Source organism: Ceratotherium simum, chromosome 8 (assembly GCF_057802395.1).
Source record: "Ceratotherium simum simum isolate JZ-2026a chromosome 8, ASM5780239v1, whole genome shotgun sequence".
NCBI classification, from domain to species: Eukaryota; Metazoa; Chordata; class Mammalia; order Perissodactyla; family Rhinocerotidae; genus Ceratotherium; species Ceratotherium simum.
In genome coordinates this window covers 73,171,787-73,192,170 of record NC_141907.1, presented here as the reverse complement: position 1 = coordinate 73,192,170, position 20,384 = coordinate 73,171,787, and the positions used below count along the sequence as shown (strand labels likewise).

The window sequence follows — 20,384 nt, the reverse complement described above, 5'->3', positions numbered from 1 at the left end:
CTCCCAACCTCTGGGGAGGGGAGAGGAGCTGGACATTGAGTTAATTATCAATGGCCAATGATTTAACCAATCATGCCTACATGATTAAACTTCCATTAAAAACCCCTAAATAATGGGGTTCAGGGAGCTTCTAAATTGGGAAACACATTCATGTGCCAGGAGGTTGGCACACCCCAACTCCACAGGGAGAGGAGCTCCTGTGCTCAGGACCAATCTGGACCTCAGCCTATGAATCTCTTCATCTGGCTGTTTATTTGTATCCTCTGTAATAAACTGTAATAGTAATGGGGGAGTGGGTTGCAGGAGCCCTTGACTTTGTAGCCAAGTCAGACAGAAGTGTGGGTAACCTGGGGGCCTGATACCCACAGCAGGCATCTGAAGTGACGACAGCCTTGTGGAAGACAGCCTTTAAACCTGTGGAGTCTAAATGCAGGTAGTTAGTGTCAGAACTGTAGGACCCCAAGTTGGTGTCAGAGAGTTGGAAACATGGTGTTGGAAAGACACCATGTATTTGGGTTTAGAAGGAAAACAACCCTCAGGCCCCTACCAAACTTTACACCATTACTCCTCATTACACCTTTAATAAACTTCATGTTGAAATCATACGAGTTTGTTACTAGAATATGACCAGCATTCCTCATATTCATTCCCCCATCCCACTGCAAACACAACTAATTTCTTCAAGGGCAAGTTTACACCCTACTTGTGGTGAGAAGCCTTCCAAGATCCTCATCAAAATTTATCTTTCTCTCTCTTGCACTTTTATTTTTTATAATGTATCTTTAATCACGGCACTTTCACAAATCTGTTTTGTGTTAGAACAGGCAAGGAATGCACAAATAACAACAACAAAAAATTATGGTAGAGGGACATTCTAAAAACCACCTGAACAGTACTCATCAAAACTCAAGGTCATCAAAAACAAGTAAATTCTGAGAAACTGTTACAGCCAAGAGGAGCCTAAGAAGACAAGACAAATAAATGTGATGTGGTATCTTGCATAGGACCCTGGAACAGAAAAAGGATATTAGGAAATAAAGGATAAAAGGACTAAGGAAATATGAATAATAGAAAAACAAACAAAAACCTATTATGGTATGTTATATGGCTAGAACATGTAAACAAGGAAAACACTATTCTTGAACAATCTAAAAACTTCTTACCAAGATTAATTCACATACAAATCACTAGAAGTATGGCCCGTAAAACCACTATTGGGCTACACTTTGATAGCTCTACAATTTATTTTATATATTTAAATGAAATAAAGCAGCATGTCTTTAAAAAACATTCAAAAATTAAAAGGATTACCCTACCTTTTCTCCTCAGTTAGTAAAACATAAATGCGTGCATGCAAGCAATTAACATTATTATGAAATAAGACTTTGGGAGCTAGATTATCTTTTTAATATCTAACTTTTGCATATTCACAGTAATATATTATGCTTTTATAAATATAAATCTACTAAATGGAAAATTTTTATGTATGCCATCTTCTAGTTCTGTTTTCAAAAGGAAGGCAAGATTTACACAAAAATTTTTATCATATTTCATAGAATCTAAAACACATCATTATTTTACGTACCATTAAGAAAGACAAAAATGCTGTCAACTATGATTGTAAAATGCTATTGATTGTAAGAAGTATCTTGAGGGCCGGCTCGGCGGCTTAGCGGTTAAGTGCGCGCGCTCCGCTACTGGCTGCCCGGGTTCAGATCCCGGGCGCACACCGACGCACCGCTTCTCTAGCCATGCTGAGGCCGCGTCCCACATACAGCAACTAGAAGGATGTGCAACTGTGACGTACAACTATCTACTGGGGCTTTGGGGAAAAAAAGGAGGAGGATTGGCAATAGATGTTAGCTCAGAGCTGGTCTTTCTCAGCAAAAAAAAAGAGGAGGATTAGCATGGATGTTAGCTCAGGGCTGATCTCCCTCACAAAAAAAAAAAAAAAAAAAAACTAGAAAAAAAAGAAGTATCCTGATTTCACAGGTATTAAAATGTCTTTAGAATCAATTAAATAGTTTTTTTCATGGTAGAAACATTTTTATTATATACTGTGTCAATTTAACTGAGTCTAATTAACAGTACTGAATATTTGTACAGTGCAGGAAAAAACCCTGCATTCTCTAGTTTTTATAGAAAAGTAATTTAGGTATTTTACATGCTATAAGTGAATATCTTATAAGACACTGAGGGGGCACAAACTCCGAAAATGTTAAAGGAAATTGGCAAAGGGCTCCAAAAAGCTGATAAGCAGATAATGGAAATGCTATCTCTATATATTCTCCCACAATAACAATAATTTTAAAAAATACAACCATAGTTTGTGAGGCAGCTTTGTGTTGAGATTATCATATTGAAAGGGCTTAAAGTATGTTAGTTTGGATTAGATCACACAGATTGTCAAAACTCCCATTGAATTCAACTTTTAAATTAATTTTTTAAAGCCAAAAAGGGAATGAAAAAAAATCTGCCATCTTAAATGAACATACCGAGTTTATGTGCACAACCTCAGACATTTCTCATTAAGAAAAAGAGTGTCTTTAAAACTTTATTCTATGACATTTTAAAAAAATTAATTGCTTCAGTAGATGAGAAAAACTGTGCCTTAAGTTTGCTTTGTCTTTTTTTAGGCTCGAAGGTTACTTGTGTTTTCTTTGTAAACAAGTTCCGGAAGAGCAACACATTCTGAAACGTAGGAAAGAATTAGCTGTCATTTCTGTTGGTCTTAGAAGAAATTAGATGTGATTTGGTTACAAGTTCAGCTGTTAAGATTCCCCAGGAGAACAAAAGTACTTTTTGTAGAGGTTACTTCATAGGTTGATAGGGCTCAGTCTTACAATTTTTCCCTTCTAACTTAAAAACAAAATGCTGAATGTTCCAAAATCTGATTTCTTTAATATCTGTATAGTAACTCTAATATATCATATCCCCAGTGATTCAGTTAGGTACAGGGATAATAGCTGATAATCTCATTACAGAGTCACTATGAAAATAAAAATCCCCAAAGGTCTATGTTCAAAGTTCTAGGGATTTTCAAAAATCACACCCGAAGTTCCGAAAAGGAACTACACTAAACATGTTCACATCCATCTTCAGGCCGGCCACAAATGTGGAAGACAGTATGCCTTATACATTTCATCATGCATTTATAGCAACTTTTGTTTCTGGATCTCCAAACTATACTAAACAAGTATGTTCTTGACATGGGCTCGCGATCCAGGCAGGCTCGGTGCTGGGGCGACCTGGACCAGGAGGAAGAGTGAGGAGCCAAGAACAAGGAGGGGCTCCCGCACCCCCCAAGTGATTTCCACACAGAAAGGATATTGGCCACCCAAGTGACCTGTGGAGACATGGCTGGAGTACCCTCCAGGCCCAGGCCTGAAGGGAATTAAAAAGATGCCCTCATGAGGACTGCGCCTGTAAGCTGCATGGAGCTTCATTCAAGGATTTTCTGAGCCTGATGGATCTGCAATGATACTCAGCCACCTGGGGAATAACACTGGTGGAAGCATTCTCTGGAATTACACACACCAGCACATTTCTCGATGCTAAAAGTGGTTTTAAGGAGAGCTTTGGCTGAGTGCCTCATGGACTCCTGCAGCCTGGATGCCCGTGGGAGAATGGAGGACCGCAGCTTCCTGCAGGGGCTGAGCCCTCTGTCCTTGTCTCAGACAGGAATGTTTTTGGTTGGGTCTCTGCCAGCTCCGTTTGGGTGCTCCCTCTGAAACTCGTGAAGTATTATACTTCACAAAATTGGTGCTGAGGATCACAAAATAGACATTGATTTGTGGAACACCCACCACTGCACCTGGTACAGAGCAGACATTCAGCACATGAACGGGGAGCACTCCTTGTCCTCCAGGAAAGAGATTTCCAACAGGGGACACCCCACCTGTGTCGAGGCGGTGGGTGCTGTGCTGGGCTCCAGGATGAAATGGGATGGGGATCGCAGTCCAGCCCTCAGAGGCTGTTTGGAAGGAGCCCATGCCCTTGGCCACTAGGCCACCTTGTCTGGAGCCGAGAAGCAACTTCTAGGGCCTTCTTGGCCCCTGGCGACTGTGTGACCTTGGGCAGATTATCTCCCTTTTTTGGGTCATTGGTAGGGAAATCATTTAATTTCTCTTCTAAGCTGGGACACTTGAGAGTGAAAGGGGCACTGTAGCACTCTGGGACAACCAGCGTAAACCAGGACGTTGCTGGGCGACCCAGGCCGTGACCCCTGGACTCATCAGTTACATGGTGGGCAGTCCCGCTACTGCTGACCCTGCTGCTACTGGTACTGCTGGTGCTGGTGTTACTGCAGCTGCTACTTCATGTCCGGGTCCAAGTCTGCTCCTTCAGTTTCCCCAGTGCATTTGCACGGGCAGTTTGCATTTCTGTTTATAGCGTACAAGCTCATCATCTCCCAAGTATGCCTTCAGCTGCTTGGAAAAACCCGTTTCTCTTTGAGCCCTGTTATCCCAGACTGCAGCTAGAGCAGACCCTACCTCTTTATTTTTTTAATGGACGGGCTCCTGTGGTGATTGACAGCACACACTGTAGTTCTAGGGGCCTGGGGGACTCCACGCTGCCCTCCAACCTATGCAGACACCCCAGCCAGCATTCAGTAATGAGGCAGTGCCGTAGACCTCAACAGGGGTGCCCAGGCCCCCTGGAGGTCTGCAGAGTCACTGTGAGAGAAGGGCTGTGACTCACTCTCCAGGACAAGCCTGGAGACCAGCGGTTCTCAATGAACAGCAGTAGGTTGCTCGACAGCTGGTGTTTGTGAACGTGTGCCCATTTAACCTGTCACCCTTTTACATATGAAGAAACTGAGGTTCAGAGAGGTCCAGAAAGCGGCCAAGGTTATCTAGGCAGAAAGTGGAGAAGCTGGTGTTTGCGCTCCAATCCGTTAGCCTTCCACAACCCTACTCCTGTTTCGCCAGTGTTTCTCAAAGTGTGCCAATGCAGCATGCAAGATTTTAGGGTACAGATGGTCAAGTTTTAAAAAAAAAAGCTTTATATTTACTTCAGCTTGAATTAGAAAAAGAACACAATTGGCACACAAGACCTGTGATTTTGCAGATATTATTGTTTAGGATGTAAAGTGTATATGTAAGAAAAGGTCACCTTTGTGAAAATATTAAGGTAATAATGGACTTGGCCCTCCTGAAAAAGACAAGCTCCAAGTGCAGGGCCCACCTTTGATTTGTAGTACTTTGGCTGTGTGGCTCTAGCCACATCAGTGGAGGCAGAGTGTCTCTAAGTAGCCATGTTCCGCTTCATGTACACTGTGCCATTTACTCCACCGGGATCCTCCCTAAATCTGGAATATTCATGAGGAAGTGACCTCACAGCTCAGTTTGAAGCCAGATTGAACAGAGCATCATTTTAATCCTATAATTCTGCTTGAACTGACTGTGGCTACTGATCTGGGCTCTGCCGATTCTATTGTTATTTATTGAGTACTCCAAAGTTTTTCAATCAACCCCTGTATTACTGAGACTGAATTATGAAATAGTAAACATTCCCACTATGCAATTAAAAAAAAGTATACTCTTAGTTGCCAAACACTTTCCATTTAGTCTGAGTTGTTGGTCTTTCAAATCCTCTTTAAAAAATATGACATTTATAAATGGTACTCACTAGTCAATTTGTGGATATTTTCTTTAAGGTGCACAAAGGCAAATGAGAGCACATTATTTCTGTGCTTCTCAAACTAAGATACATATAAGGAGCATGTGGTTAACAAAGATAACATGATGCATCTTCCTGGAGAATCTAATATATTACAATACGTAGAAGGGGGAAAAGATTTTTCAGTACATTCAATTATGGAATTAGAATGCACAGTTAATATTAGCATTTATGATAAAACACAGAATTAAACCATCTCAACGTCATGACTGAAGAATTTTGAGAAGTTTTGTCAGCAAAAAGTTCTGTGAAAAATGCAAACCAGTATTCAAACGAATGTCATTACCATGATTAAGTTTCAGGATCCCTCAGTCTCCAGGAAGCCGACCAGTCTCAGGACTCATCCACGCAGTCTCATTTCCTCAGACCTATCTGATAAGTGAAATTAATTGTGTAGACTAAGGAAGGTGTGTTAATAATAACACTATGAATTCTTGCAAAGAAAGTGGATCCTTAGAGGTTTCTTGAAAAGGGCTTTCTCGAACCCAAAGCCTCAGCTCAAAAGGCAGAATTCTGAGCTCTAAGGATGACCTTATGAAGGACTGTCACATACGGGCTCTCAAATCTCCTCAAATCAAATCACGACGAAGCTCCCTATACACAGCTGGGCCTAGTTAGCATAACCAGGGGCTCCTGTGACTTCTTTTACTCTGATTTTCTACTGATCCTGTTAGTTTGATAAAATATTCCAAGTGTCCTGCTTACTGCTCTCTTATCTATTTTAAAGCTATTTTATTCCTTCAGTGAATTACACCAATATTAGTAACACAGATTCTCTTCTGTGAACAAAGCCCACATCTATTTATTTTATTAGCAGGATGCTAACAGGCCTGGAGCAAAGAAATTACAATTCCATTCTCATTTCCTTTTATAATTCAACCTAAGATGTCTTAAACATGCCTGCATTCCTCTCTGTGCCTAGCAGGACCTGGTCAGTAAATTGCAATAACCTTTCAGTTTTCATTGAAATAAATTATTACTCAATTTCAGCTGAAACTAGTTATTTGTATCTCTTATCTCACTTCCCTCTAAAGGGTTTTCCCAAGGCAGCAACGTTACAGTTGACTCACACTGGATCTGTTCAGCATACTTCTGAAACTCAGAATTTCTACAACTCGACAACAGTAGCCAACACTCAAAGAGGACTTATTCGGAGCCAGGCCCTGTTCTAAGTCCACATAAATTAAAATCCAGATATTAACTCATTTAGTCCTCACAAAAACTCTCTGAGGCAGGTATTACTCCTGTTTTACAGATAGGTTAAGTAACTTGCCATGGCCATACAACAGCCCATGCTCCTCTATAGGGCCTTTCTCAGGTTGTTTAATGTCAGTCCATTGTTTATATGACTGTCACAAATTATATGTTTGCATACACTCTCAGTATTAGTTCTCACAGAAAAATAAGCTATACAGAAGCAAATGACATACTTATATCAAATAGCTTATGAAAGAGAAAAACTACTGACGTATCTATACAGTACTAATAAAGGATCAAAATGACAGATAAAATTTTAACCTTATCTCTTCTAATCGCAATGGTTTGGGAACTGAAATCTGTTTTTCTGGAACAGGGATGGCACCCTTTCCATGACTATGAAGGAACTCTCCCTGTTGTCAGACGGAATAAAAGTGAAGTGCAAACCCTTTCCCTGGGGACATTTTAACCTTACATACTCAGATAGCCAATTGGAATTGCTGCCTGCCCAAAGATTGTTGGTATAGCACGCCATATTTAAGGCTTTAGACCATTCTCCTTCAGTTCTCTGCTTTCACAGTAAAATACTTCAAGCATAATCTTTGCTGAGTTCTAAACATTTCGGCTGATGGAAAAATCATGGAAATGGAAACTTAAGCCCAACATATTCCAATTTGGAAACTGAAGTTCAGAGAAAGTCATAAAAATTCAATGTAAGATTTATTGATTGCCTATAGTGTGCATGGTCCTCTATTAGACACAATGAAATTCAGGCACAAAACAGACACAAGATCCCCGGCCTTAGGTACCTTATGATCTAAATAGTATAATACAGAGTAAAAACAGTAGCCAGACAAGTTATATGTCAATGCTCATTTACTAGAGTCGACATTAAAGAGCAGTAATTTCAGTAATCCAAAATGGCATCAAATCCTAAAATCATTTATAAAATGTATTGGCGTTGAAATCCACAGCACTTCAAACAAGATAATTAAGTTCCACTGCAGATAGTGTCCAAGATGCAAATACACTGAAACCCTTAGGAGCATTAATGACTTTTGTTATTTTGGATCTTTTGTTTTTTTCTTATTATTGTTCTAAGCCTCCGCAATACCAGTTTATCAGACAGAAGCATGTCATCTTGTTGTTCCAGATAATCCAGTAAATTTTCAGTCCATTCAAGTGCAGCTTTATGGCTAATATGCTTCTCTGGATTCAGTTCTGTTTTTCTAGTCTTATTGGGAAGCTTTTGTTCAGCAGGCCTGGCCTGATCCTCTGCACCTTCACTGTCCGTGAGCACCTGACAGCTTGAGTCATTGCTCCGAGAGTCAAACCACTGATCAATATTCTCAATATGGACGTGTTCACCGTCTTCTGTATTCTGCAAAACCGTTGCTAAGTTAGCTGCTAAAATGGCTCCTTCATCAATGTTCATGCCTGAATTCTCTTCATTGCTAGGGAAAAGTTTTTTCCATGCTTTTGTTATGGTACTTGATTTTACCATGTTCCAAGCTCTTGATACTTCATAAATTGCATCCAACACTGTTAAGTTCTTCCAAAACATTTTTGGGTCAATTCCTTCATCCATGTATTTCTGGAGAAGTCCTGCTCGGTAGTATCTTTTTACTGTGGCTAGAACTCCCTGGCTCATAGGTTGAATAAGACTTGTGACATTCGGTGGCAAGTACTTCACAATTATTCTGCCATCATCTGAACTCAACAATTCTTCATTTGGATGTGCTGGAGGGAAATCCAAAAGCAGCACTGCTTTTTCTAGAATCCCCTTGGATTTCAAATGCTTCTGCACCTGTGGCACAAAGTGTTTTTCAAACCACTGTCTGAAAACAGAATATTCTATCCACGCACTTTTTTGACTGAAATAAGTGACAGGAAGGTTTGAAAGGTCAGCTCCTTTGAATGCACGGGGTTTTTTTGCTTTTCCCACAACACAAAGATTAAGTTTGTGTAAACCTGTGGCATTCGCACAGCACATAATAATGATTCTCTCTCTGCTTGACCTATAACCAGAAGTACCCGGCTCAGTTTCGAGAGCTACTGTCCTTGATGGTAGACATTTCCAGAACAATCCAGTTTGATCAGCACCATAAATTTGCTCTGGTTGTAGATTCTCCTTCTCAACAAATTCCTGAAAGTTACCACAAAATTCAGTGGCAGCAGTCTCGTCCCCTTTCAATTTTGTTCCTTTACCAGCAGCCTTTGGAATACCATGGCGCTGCTTAAATCGAGTTAGCCAGCCAGATGATGCATTAAAATCACCTTCCATCCCCAATGCATCAAAAAAGAATTTGGCCTGTTTTGCGCAAATTGTTCCGGACACTGGAATCCCATCTGTTTTCTGTTGGTTAAACCACTCTATCATAACTCTATCCAGTTCCTCATATGTCGACGACTTCATAGATTTACGTTTGGATACCTCACTGGTAGGATCCGAACTGTTTGCATAGTTTATTATCCTTTCTTTGTTCTTTTTAATATCACGAACCGTGGATTCCCCAATTCCATACACCACCGAGAGTTTTTTGAAAGAGATACCTTCCTCAAGTTTCTTAATAATGTCAAGCTTGTCCTTAATTGTCAACACCACACGCTTACGTTTCCCCAACATTGTAACTTTCTAATATTTCAGGCGATTACTAGAACAAGATATTTAACAACTTAGATTTGAACACAATGAGACTAGAAAACTGGGTTTTAAGATCTCTCCCCTGTTCCCCTAGGACTTAGATGGATAGTGTGCTGGCCAATTTCCAGGTGAGGCCTAAGTGACTCTCTTCACTTTGCCATTTTAAAACAAAGTTCCTACAGCAAAGACTAGCTCCAACTAACCCTATCTTCTCTCTTTCTTCCTCCTCACTTAGTTTAAGGTCTTTTCATGAACTGCAGTCTCAATGGAGATTGCAACCAACACTGAACCAGCAAGGTCTCTAAAATGGTCCTAATGCATACTCAATTTCTTGCCAACATCACAAGTGAGGTTCTTTGCTAAAGGAACTAGGACCCAGGTGGGAGTATTTTGGGAAATGTGCTAGGGAATAAATAAAGTCAAGAGAGGACTTGCAGATTTGATATACAGGAAATATAATGGGAAAACTCACTCCCTGACTGTCGTCTTTGTCAGGCAGTGCATGGTATGGAATGCTGCCTCTTCTAGGCAAGGGCTGCTACAGGTTACAATGCAAGTGGTTATGGAAATTACAGGCAAGCAAGGTAAGACGAGCTAGACAGAAGTGAACGGTGCAAATAAGGTGAGAGCGGACAGGCAGAAAACTTTGTACTTTAACACACAAACTATGCCTAACGTATTTGGCAACTGGAAAGGAAAAAAGGTGGACAGGAGCTGGTGTCACGTGATTAAAGAAAGCGTTAAAAAACTTCATTGGTGGAAATCAGGGCCCATGGTAGAAGGTATGGGGTGGAAGGCTCAGTGAAGATGTTACAACAATCCTGGTGAAAGATGATCCTCGCTGGGCCAACAGAAGTAGTTCCTGTGGGGGGCTGTATAGGCACTCGGACCCTCCGAAACCTAAAGGAAAATACCAAAAACATTTTTTTTTCAATATCAGGGTCTGTGGCATTACCCATATCTATCCTGCAACTATGTTGAGAAAATTAACGCCTCCTATCAATGTCATGGCTAAATACGACAATAATGCTTTTAAGCGTCATCCGGAGTCACAGAGAGCGGGACCTGAATTGCCTACCTCCTGAAATTAAGAGGTCAGAGAGAAGCCGTGTTAGCGAGGGCCTCTCCCCGCAGGGCGAGCTCCGGAGCGCGGGACGTCCTTGCTCACGCGGAGGGAGCCCGGGTTCCTCCGTGGACTCCAGCGACCAGGGTGTCACCGCCGCAGCCCGCCAGCCACCGAGCGGCCGCCCGCCCCACGGCACGCCAGTCCGCGGGCCAGGGACATTGCTCTCCGCCTGCCCGCGCGCTGCCAGCCCGCCCTGAGAGCTAATGGAGTCTCCGGAGGGACGCTGACACCGGCGGCGCGGCGGCGGCGGCGGCGGCGGCGGCGACGGGCCAGCGCCGGAGCCGGAAGGCGGGGGATTAGGGCGCACGCGCGCGCCCCCGCAGGAACGCTGTGTCGGCGAGGGGGCGGGGCCTGCGCGGGCGAGCGCGCGCGGCCCGGGGGCGGGGACTCCGGCGAGCGGGCGGGGCCGGCCGCCGCCGCGTCCCTCGGCACCGCGTGGGTTCTGGCAATGGTCCGGCTGCTCCAGCCTGCCGATGCGTCGACGGCCAGCAGGGGGCGGTACAAGCTCACCCTGTCTTGGCCCTTCTCCCAGTGGCTCGGCTCTGCGGGCGAGGCTTCCTCCATCCTCAGGGGGAATAAAAATCGCACCCTCTGCGGGCTCGCGAGAAAGTTGAGCAGCCTCAGGTGCCCGGAGCGAGCTACAAATGGGGCAGGGCGAGCGCACGTGGAGCGTGTTTACAAGTAGCCGCCCCGGCGCCCGCGTCTCCCCGCGCCGGTTCCCGGGAGCCCCGCGCTCGCCCGCCGGGACAGGACGAGCCGGAGCAAGAATCATGAGCCACGGTAGGAACGAGCGGACTGCCTAGCCGAGGGCAGGTAGGCTGGCTCCCTGTGGGGACGGGGTTCAGGAGAGGAGCTGAGGCTTACGCTCTGCAACACCCACTCGAGCAAGCCCTGGGTGGCTGGGGCGCAGCGGGGGGCCGTCAAGCTGGGTGTCGGGTTTCCCCTCCCTGGGGGGAAGCTCGAGTATTTAAGTCAAACTCTCCGTAGAAGTGGACCCTGTGTAAACCCGACTGCACCTGGAAGACGCGTAAGCCTGTGGGAGGCTCCCTCGTGAATTTCCTGCTGCCTCTTGACTCGCCCTGCTTCTCGGTAGTAATAAGGGAATTGCAGTTTGACAAAGACTCCCTTGATTTGTTTCAAACGGAGATACCATACGTTTCTGTTGGCATTCTAAATAGAGCGAAAGCCGGCACCTGTGCACTAATAACCTCTGCGTGAACCGTGCCCTCTCCGACTTCCCGGTCTCGGTTCCCCCAGGGCCCTCGGAGCATTCCCGGGAGAAGCGAGCGGCTGCACCTTCATCCTGCAGCACCTGTTTACCGAGGAAACCCGTTTAGCCTTTTCTTTCTTTCTTTCTTTTTAGTTTCTCTAACACCTGAACATAAATGTCTAACTTTTTTCGTTAACTCAAAGTAGCATAGTACTTCGTCATTTATTTGCAAAGGCCCTATTGTTGCTAGAGTGTTTCAAAGGGAACTGAGCATTCATTCTGCAGAAAAGAGATGTTGATTCTAAGCCTTCACCTCGCTGACTCCCCCGCCCAAGCTGCTCAGTTGCCTTCCTGAAGGTGGCTCTCCCTCCCCGCCCCCCGCCCCACATCAACCAGTTTTGGCAGTTTTGGTTGACTATTTTGAGTCAAGTACAACTTCATGCTAGTTTTGTATCACTTTAAAAAGTTTGCCTCTTTTCCCTGATACTTGTAAGGAGCGTGAAAACAGTTGTATGGGATACGTTATTCGTTCCTCATCAGGGAAGAGAACTAACATTTACTGACTGCCAACCAAGGGAGGCGCGTTTAACCAGATGTTAGCAGCCTAGCGTTCCCCCTCGCCCTCCAGACTGCTGGGATCACGGGCCCCTGATATTGAAGAATAATGAACCCTGCCTCTTATCTCCCTCCCCCAATGCCTCTGGGTTTTAATTTTCTTCCAGATACCACTTGCATCATTTCTCGTTTCTGCTGAATTCTCCAGCTTGCTGGTGTCTTATCTCTTAGAGCTGTTCTCTTTTCATCACCTTGTCTAAGTTCAAATGTGGAACACAGCCCACGTTCCTTGATTTCCTCAAAATACCGCTTCACACAAGGCAGTTGTATTTAGCAGACGTTTAATAAGACTTTACCCAAGACAGCTGTGTCTTTACAAAGCTAGTTTCATCTAACCGACTTTTCCTTTGTATTGGGGGAGGGGCCATTAACTGTGGCAGATGTATATTAGAGCACAAGGCTGGAGGACCTTAAAATAGGATATGGGGCATCCTTGTTTTATTAAAAGCCTGGTTGGCCTCAGGAAACTCCTTATGGCTAGTTCTCTTGGGTCACAGCCTTGCTCCCTCTTGCTGTGCCATCCTCTCCTTTCTCTCCCCAGCATTTTTCTGCCTCAGGGTCCCCTCTCTGTTTTCCTCTCAGCTGCTTGTGAAATCTTAAGATTCTTTTTATGTATTTTTATTATGCAGAGCAATTTTGTATTCTTGATCTTTTTTCTAATGTCCTTTACCCTTCACTGTGTTTTATTCTCTAATCAAAAGACATTTCACTCTTTGGGGAATTCTGCCAGCAGTATTTCTTTTATTCTACATAGATACAATCTCGCTTAATCCTTATAATAGTACTCTGAGGTTGATGTCACCTCTATTTTATGTGCAAGAAAACAAAGGCTAAAAGAGTATATGACTCTTTCAAATATCTGTGGCAGAATGGAGATTTGAGCCAGGTCTATCTGGCTTTAAAGCAACATGCTTGGCCCACACCATCACAATCGAAGTATTTAACTCAGCGACGTGAAAAGAAAAAGCGTATTGTGACTATTTCTGCATAATTAAAGTTGCCATTTAAGATAGAATTTTTGACATTAACCTACCAGAAAGGCATCTAGTCACGAGAGCACTGAAGTCTGCAACGGTGTTCACCAGACATGACATCTGGTTCATGGGAATGTGAGTTTTCTGAAAACTGCTCCAAATCACCTGAAAGGAGCTTGTGTTTCTCATTGTTACAAGCTCTAAATTACCTTTTCTGCTGAGATAATATCGATGCAAATACCTTATGTGGCCTCACTTTCCGTAGTAGTCTTTATGCATAATAGTTTTGTAGTAGAATAGGACATTAGTGGGTAAATTCTTAATTTTAAAGGAACTGCTTCTTTTGGGGGGATTCCATTTACTTTATCATTGATCCTCATTTACTTGGAGACTTTTATGATACGTAAATTACCTACTCTTTCTTAAACTCTTCAGCTTAAAAGGAGGACGTGAAATTTTTGATCATATTATTCCTTGTGTGTTAAACCAATTTAATACCAAATACTATTTATCTGTTAATTGAAAAATCTTTATTGCCAACAGAAAATCAATGGTTTTCACAAAAACCATTTACTGTCACCTACTTTAAGGGATGTAAAATATTGAGGGGAACTTTTCAGATAAAATATAAATTATTTTTCTTTTGGGATGTCTGTTTTAGGGCAGACAGGATGTGAAACAGTTGTCATCAGTAAAATGAAAGCTTGTTCTTTGAAGTCTTTTTTAGCTCTAAAGTTATTTTACTTTATATTATAGACAAAAGCCCAAATTATTCATTTTTAATATAAAAAATTCTTTTAAATGGTTAGAAGTAGGAACACTTTTCCACTTAAGTTTCTAGACACGAGTGAAAGGTCAGATTACTCATTGGAAATTCGCATATCTTTTTTTTAAAAGTTTAACATGATTTTGAAAGATAGCGATTTCTTAAACTCTTGAGTTACATAGATGCCCAGTAGGGGACTTTTAAACTTAATTTTGTTTTTTATGTTTCCTTTGTTGGCTGGTGGTAGGTTTTCAGTTGACTGGCAGCATAGGCAAAGATAAGAGAATGAGTTCTTAGGAGGGTAGAAAAGATTTAATAGAGTCAGAAAGATGAAAATTGCTGGTGGAAATGTTTAAGGAAAAGTCAGACTTGTTTCCAGAAAAACGTGTGGGTATAAGTTGAAGAAATCGGTGAATTGTTGATTGATGTGAGCCATGTGGGTAGGAAACTTGAGTGAAATTGATGGATGTACCCACCTTACCTTTCTAACCCTGCCCAGTTTCCACCTGTTGAAAGGAGGCCTCAGTTCTGTCAGGTTGGTCAGATCAGGATTCCTGAGAGCCCGCTGTGCACCAGGGCACTGACTCCCCTGTCCCTGGCGTGTCAGCTTCATGCTTTGGGGCTTGTCATGCTTCTTGAGCCTGGAAAGCCCTCTCCTTTCTTCGTTCCTCTGTACAGCCTTCAAGTTCTAGTTTGTCCAAGAAGCTGCATTTCTCAAGGTTGCTCCTCAGACTTGATGGGTTAGAATCACCTGAGGTCCGACATCTAGATTCTGGGGCTCACTCCAGGGGAGAAGCCTGGGAATCGCCATCTTCAGTGAGCATCCCAAGTGATTCTAACATGCTAAAGCTCGAAAACCTTACATTCAAAATGGTTGTCAATATGAGATTCCTCCCCCATAACATTTTTTGAGGAGGGAGTTTTCCTTCCTCCCCTCCTCCCCCCATTCTTCTTAAGTTATATACAGTCTTTGAAGGAAAATACGAAATGCAGAAAAGCAAAAAAGGAAAATAATACCAACATTCAGAGAAAACTGCTCTTAACATTTTGGTGTGTATCCATTATCTCTTGTATCAATGTAGTTAGTTACATATATATAGTGTATATATGTATATACATTTAAAAATGAGAACATGAAGTCATACATAAAATTTTATACATGCCCTTATTAACAACATTATAAATATTTTATGATATTTTTGATTATCAGCCAGATATCGCCAGGAACACACCTGTAGCCAAAATTGGGCTTACTACTGCAGCAAAGGAGATCCATGCCTGGCAAAACCATGAGTGTCTCAATAAGAGGGAGCCAGGTGGAGCTTATTATAGGATTTGGATAAGGAGAGTTGAGAGAGGTTTAAAGGAAAGGGGGAGTCGGTTCTGGTTTGGGTGCTGTAAGAAAGCAGGGGCAATTTGGCTATAGGGCATCTTAATTTTTATCTAGAAGCTGGAGGAACAGAGAGGTCAGAGGTAGCACTGGAAAAGAAGTAATAGTCACTCCTGCGAGCCAGGAGAGGGGATGTTTGGTCATTTTTGTGGTTGTACAGCAGTCCCACTCCCTCCTTGTTAAATTTCTATTCAGGCAGGATTATAGACTGGTCTTGTTTTTGTCTTGTTTCACCACAGTCACGGAGAGTCCTCCTCTAATGTCTGAACTTACTTAGATTCACCAGGGTAATACCATCCCTACCTTCTTCGTAGCTTTCAACACATTCTCAGAGGACCCATGATCCAAAAAAGTTTAAATAATAATCACTGATAGATGAGCTCATTCAGCCTTGGAGCTATCCCTAATTCATCTGGGGAGATATGATGCAATCCTGCCTTGGTGAGAGACTCATGCTTGAGGAAGACCATTATTAGCACCTGGCTTCAATGCTTCTAGATTAAAAGACCTCATGACAGTATTTCTCAAACTCAGCTTTGATCAATTTTAGAATGTTTCATCATCCAAAAAAAATCACATCCCATTAGCAGTCACTCCTGTTCCCCCGCAACCCTCTCTCCTCTTCTCAGCCCTTGGCAGCTCCTTGTCTGTGGATTTGCATGTTCTAGGCATTTCATATAAATGGAATAATACAATGTGTGTCCTGTGTGGCTGGCTTCTTTCACTTAATGTTTGCAAGGTTCATCGTGTTGTAGCCTGTATCAGCACATCATTTTGTTGCTGAATAATATTCCACTACATGGATATACCACATTTTATTCATTCATCAGTTGATGGACATTTAGGTTGTTTCCACTGTTTGGCTATTATGAATAATTCTGCTATGAACATCCATGTACAAGTTTTTGTGTGGGCACAGTTTTCATTTCTCTTAGGTATATATCTGAGATTGGAATTGCTGGGTCATATGGTAAGTCTATGTTTAACCTTTTGAGGAACTATTTTCTAAAGCAGTTTACGTTTTTACAGACAGTGTATGAGGACTCTGTCTTAGTTCTTCGGACTGCTATAACAAAATAGCACAGACTAGGTAGCTTATAGACAACAGAATTTTATTTCTCACAGTTCTGGAGGCTGGGAAGTCCAAGATCATGGCTCCTGCAGATCGGGTGTGATGGCTGGTGAGGGTCTGACTTCCTGGTTCATAGATGGTGCCTTCTGGGGGTGTCCCCACATGGTAGCAAGGCGGGGGATCTCTGTGGGTCTCTTTTATAAGAACGCTAATTCCATTAATGAGTAATGCCATCACATCGGGCATTAGGATTTCAACGTATGAATTTTGGAGGGACGCAAACATTCAGATCACAGCAGGCTTCAATTTCTCCACATCCTCACCAACACTTATGTCTTTTGATTTATAGCCATCGCAGTGGGTGTGAAGTAGTATTGCATTGTGGTTTTGATTTGTATTTCCCTGATGGCTAATTTGAGCATCACTTTGTGTGCTTATTTACTATTTGCATATCTTTTGGAGAAACGTTTCTTCAGATCCTTAGCTCTGTTTTTAATTGGGTTATAAGAGTTACAATGTTACTAGTTAAATGTTCCAATTGACTGTTCTGCCAGGGGCTTTCCTAGAGGGGAGTCATAAGAAATAACCTTCTGAGGAATATCGCTGTATTTAGCCCAACTGATGTTGAAGATACTGCTGGTGATATACTGTCACTTTACTTAAGGATAAATTCTGGCTGTCTTGGATGTCAGAAAAAAAGTTATGATTTCCAGATGAAATTTGGCTTCCTTTTATCAGACGTGAGAACTAGACACGTGAATTTTAGAACTGACTTGCACAAATCTATGAGCTTAAGTTTGTGCTTAATTGCTATAACGAATTCGTTTTGAATACCTAGTACTTTTCTTTTTCTTATCGACTGATTGTGTTTTTTTAATTTTAATATTTTAATGTTAACTCTTTTTATATTATAATTATCTCAACCGTTGCTTTGGAAGCATGTGAACAATAAAATTAAGAGACCTGACAGGCAGTGCATCTTAGCAATAAACTTTACGGGCTCTGGAAACAGTCTCTGGTTTGTACTTCTGTCTGCCACCTACCAGCCATGGTATCTCTGGCTGGTTATATACAATCTTTCATATCTGGAAAAATGGGAATAAAAATCATACTGATTTTGGTTTTGTTGTAAGGATGAACTGAAACAGTACGTATAAATTGCTTTGCAGAGTACCCAATACATAATAAGCACTAAGTAAAACTGGCTATAACTTTATTTCCTACCTCTTTTGGCTAGAAGGAAATACTTGCGTTCTTTCAACCTCCTAAGGAGGCTGTTAAATGAGCTATAGATAGCTAAAAGACAAGTGTAGTGGGAAAGGCTAGATTATTTCATACACATGTAATGGTATAGGGTATTTGTGAGAGTGGATTATATATCTATGGTTGTAATTATAAGGAGATGCACAAAACCACGTGAGAATTATCTATTGAACATTCTCATTTCATTAATAAAAAACAGATGCACATTTTCTTTCTTTGCTTTAAACCTAAATCACAGCGTATTACACATACTATGGTTTTTGGCAGATATTTAGCCTGATTATAGGTATCTGAAGGGGAGGGTAAAGATGTAAAATGTGGGTATGATGCAATTCACAGTCTTCAAATAGTCATCCTTTGGGAAACATTTGAAATATACTCTATTATCTTTGTTCTCCTTTATAAGGTTTAAAAACCATAAAAATTGGAGAGAGGGGTCTAACTCGCCCTTCCTATTATTTGTATTTATTGTATCTCTCAACCTAAACCCTGACTTCTCAATTCTGAAAGTTGGTGGTAGGTAATAATTATCTTTTTTCCCTTGGCTTTTCATATTTTCCCCAACCCTTTCCTCTCCACACTTAAGCCTGCAGTATTCACAGATTTCTGTTTCCCCTCTCCGTTATCTTCTACATTGTGTTCTTCTGCTTTGGGGATGTAACGGTGGAAGCGAGCCAACAACTTGGAAAGTCCCTATAAACAGGGTGCCAAAACTGATTGGCAATGACATGATTGTGTGATAAGGAGACCTTTATGGGATTATTAAATCATCATTTTAAAGTTGACTGGACTTTTAAAATTTCTCACTTCAGTTGGTAGTTTGTTTCCAACAATGTTAAAGAAACAGGCTAATTTATTTAATAATATCAGTTACTACGACACAGGAGTTAATGTTGTGCTGACCTTGTTTGTTCCCAAGTTTTTCTTTTTTTTAATCAATAGGTAGTTTTAGTTAATTTGTTATTGCTGTAGTCACAGAATATTTAGTTTTTTTCTGAAAACTTCCACATATAGTATTGAGAAGTTAACCTACCTTCCTTCCGTTTTGTTTTTTTATTTTTCGGGGTAGAAGGATTCCCTTTTTGCGTAGTTTGAGACTCTTTGATGTAAATGACTCAGATTGTATTAGTTAATTGCTTGACCACTAGGAGCTGTGTTATACTCCAATGAAGGGTAACAAACATTGTCATATAGAGAGATTTAGTAACAATTCACATCTGTAAATAATAAACTACACAGCTATGGTAATGTGCGATGTTATTAAACAGTTAACTGCTGCGTGGATGTACGAGAATCCTAAAGCAGTGCCCCCTTCATCTTTCCTAACAGTCCGTGATAGCCTAGCTTATTATGACTCATATGAGTTTTAAGACTTCTAGGATTTTATAATCCTATAAAAAAAAATCTACTGGAGAGGAACATAGTGTCTGCAATAGTAGATGGCACATGGTATTCTCTAGGTAAATATTTGATTGTTAAATGAGTAAATAAGTGAAATAGTGTTTTCTAGCTGGTTGTACATCTTTCCAGCAGTATGATTGGACAAGTAATTGGATTTCTCTGAGTTTCAAATTTTTTTGTTATAAAATGGGAATGATGGCATTTATATCCTTTTTTCATGTTGGTTGAATGAGATAATATAGGTAAAAGTGCATAATAATTTTTAAAAACATAAAATCTCGAGGGTACCTCTTCTCTAATATTTTTCTCAGTTGTAATATTGGTCCACTACTTATGATTTGCAATGATGTTCATAGTACCTCATTACCCTTAGCCTAGTGGCAATTGGAAATCAAGTGTGATCCAAAGAGAGCGGTTTACTGATCTTAATTTAATGCATTTGAGAACATAGGTTTCTGTCAGAGAAACACAGGTTTGAAACCTAGCTTTGTCTGTTACTGGCTGTGTAAGTCTGAACCTCTCTTGAGCCTCACTCTCTCATTGGATGAATGTGAATAATGCCTGTACTATAGAATTGTTGAGATAACTAAATAAGAATGTATGCGAAAGCCTTTGGCAATAAACAAATGTTAGTGACTGTTGCCTTTACCTCTTCATAAGTTAAAACTTCTTTTAAATCTAGTTCTGGGAATTATTTGGTTAATAAGAATGTTTTGTGGTTTGCTCATTTTTTATGCAAAGGAAGTTTTTTGTTTTTACTTTTCTGGATTTTAAGAATATAAGTACCTTGGTGAACACAATGCAGTCTATGCATAAACTGAAATATATGTACACCTGAAATTTACACAATGTTATAAGCCAATGTGACCTCAATAAAATAATTTTTAAAAGTCCTGTTTTTATTATGGGCTTGCAATAGGTTAGGCACTGTGCCAGCCATAGGTCTTATATTTAAAAAAAATTTTTTTAAATAAAAAATTCTTAGTGGACTGGATTCTTATTTTAAAAATCAAAAGTAATTGCTGCAAGAATATCAAGATTCAG

The 20,384-nt window shown here is 41.2% G+C and overlaps 2 protein-coding genes across 3 annotated transcripts in view; one reads left to right on the top strand and one right to left on the bottom strand.

The window, feature by feature from the left end:
- Nucleotides 1-7,582: 7,582 nt before the first annotated feature.
- TIGD2 (tigger transposable element derived 2) lies at nucleotides 7,583-10,919 on the bottom strand. The gene is made up of 2 exons (XM_004430954.3): nucleotides 10,602-10,919; nucleotides 7,583-10,423 (listed from the first exon to the last, which is right to left on the bottom strand). The coding sequence occupies exon 2, from the start codon at nucleotides 9,503-9,505 to the stop codon at nucleotides 7,928-7,930; it is 1,578 nt and encodes a 525-aa protein (XP_004431011.1). The 5' UTR covers nucleotides 9,506-10,423; nucleotides 10,602-10,919; the 3' UTR covers nucleotides 7,583-7,927.
- A 310-nt stretch (nucleotides 10,920-11,229) lies between these two features.
- The window catches only part of FAM13A (family with sequence similarity 13 member A), a 346,516-nt gene continuing 337,361 nt past the window's right edge, over nucleotides 11,230-20,384 (top strand). Inside the window, exon 1 of one of the 2 annotated variants that reach the window (XM_087434589.1) lies at nucleotides 11,230-11,429. The gene's annotated coding sequence lies outside the window, so the exon portion shown is untranslated. Of the gene's footprint in view, nucleotides 11,463-20,384 lie in introns of both variants that reach the window. The other variant, XM_087434588.1, reaches the window with a different exon arrangement.

Bases quoted from the DNA above. Each gene is read 5' to 3' on its own strand.
- TIGD2 (XM_004430954.3), bottom strand. From the start codon at position 9,505: ATGTTGGGGAAACGTAAGCGTGTGGTGTTGACAATTAAGGACAAGCTT.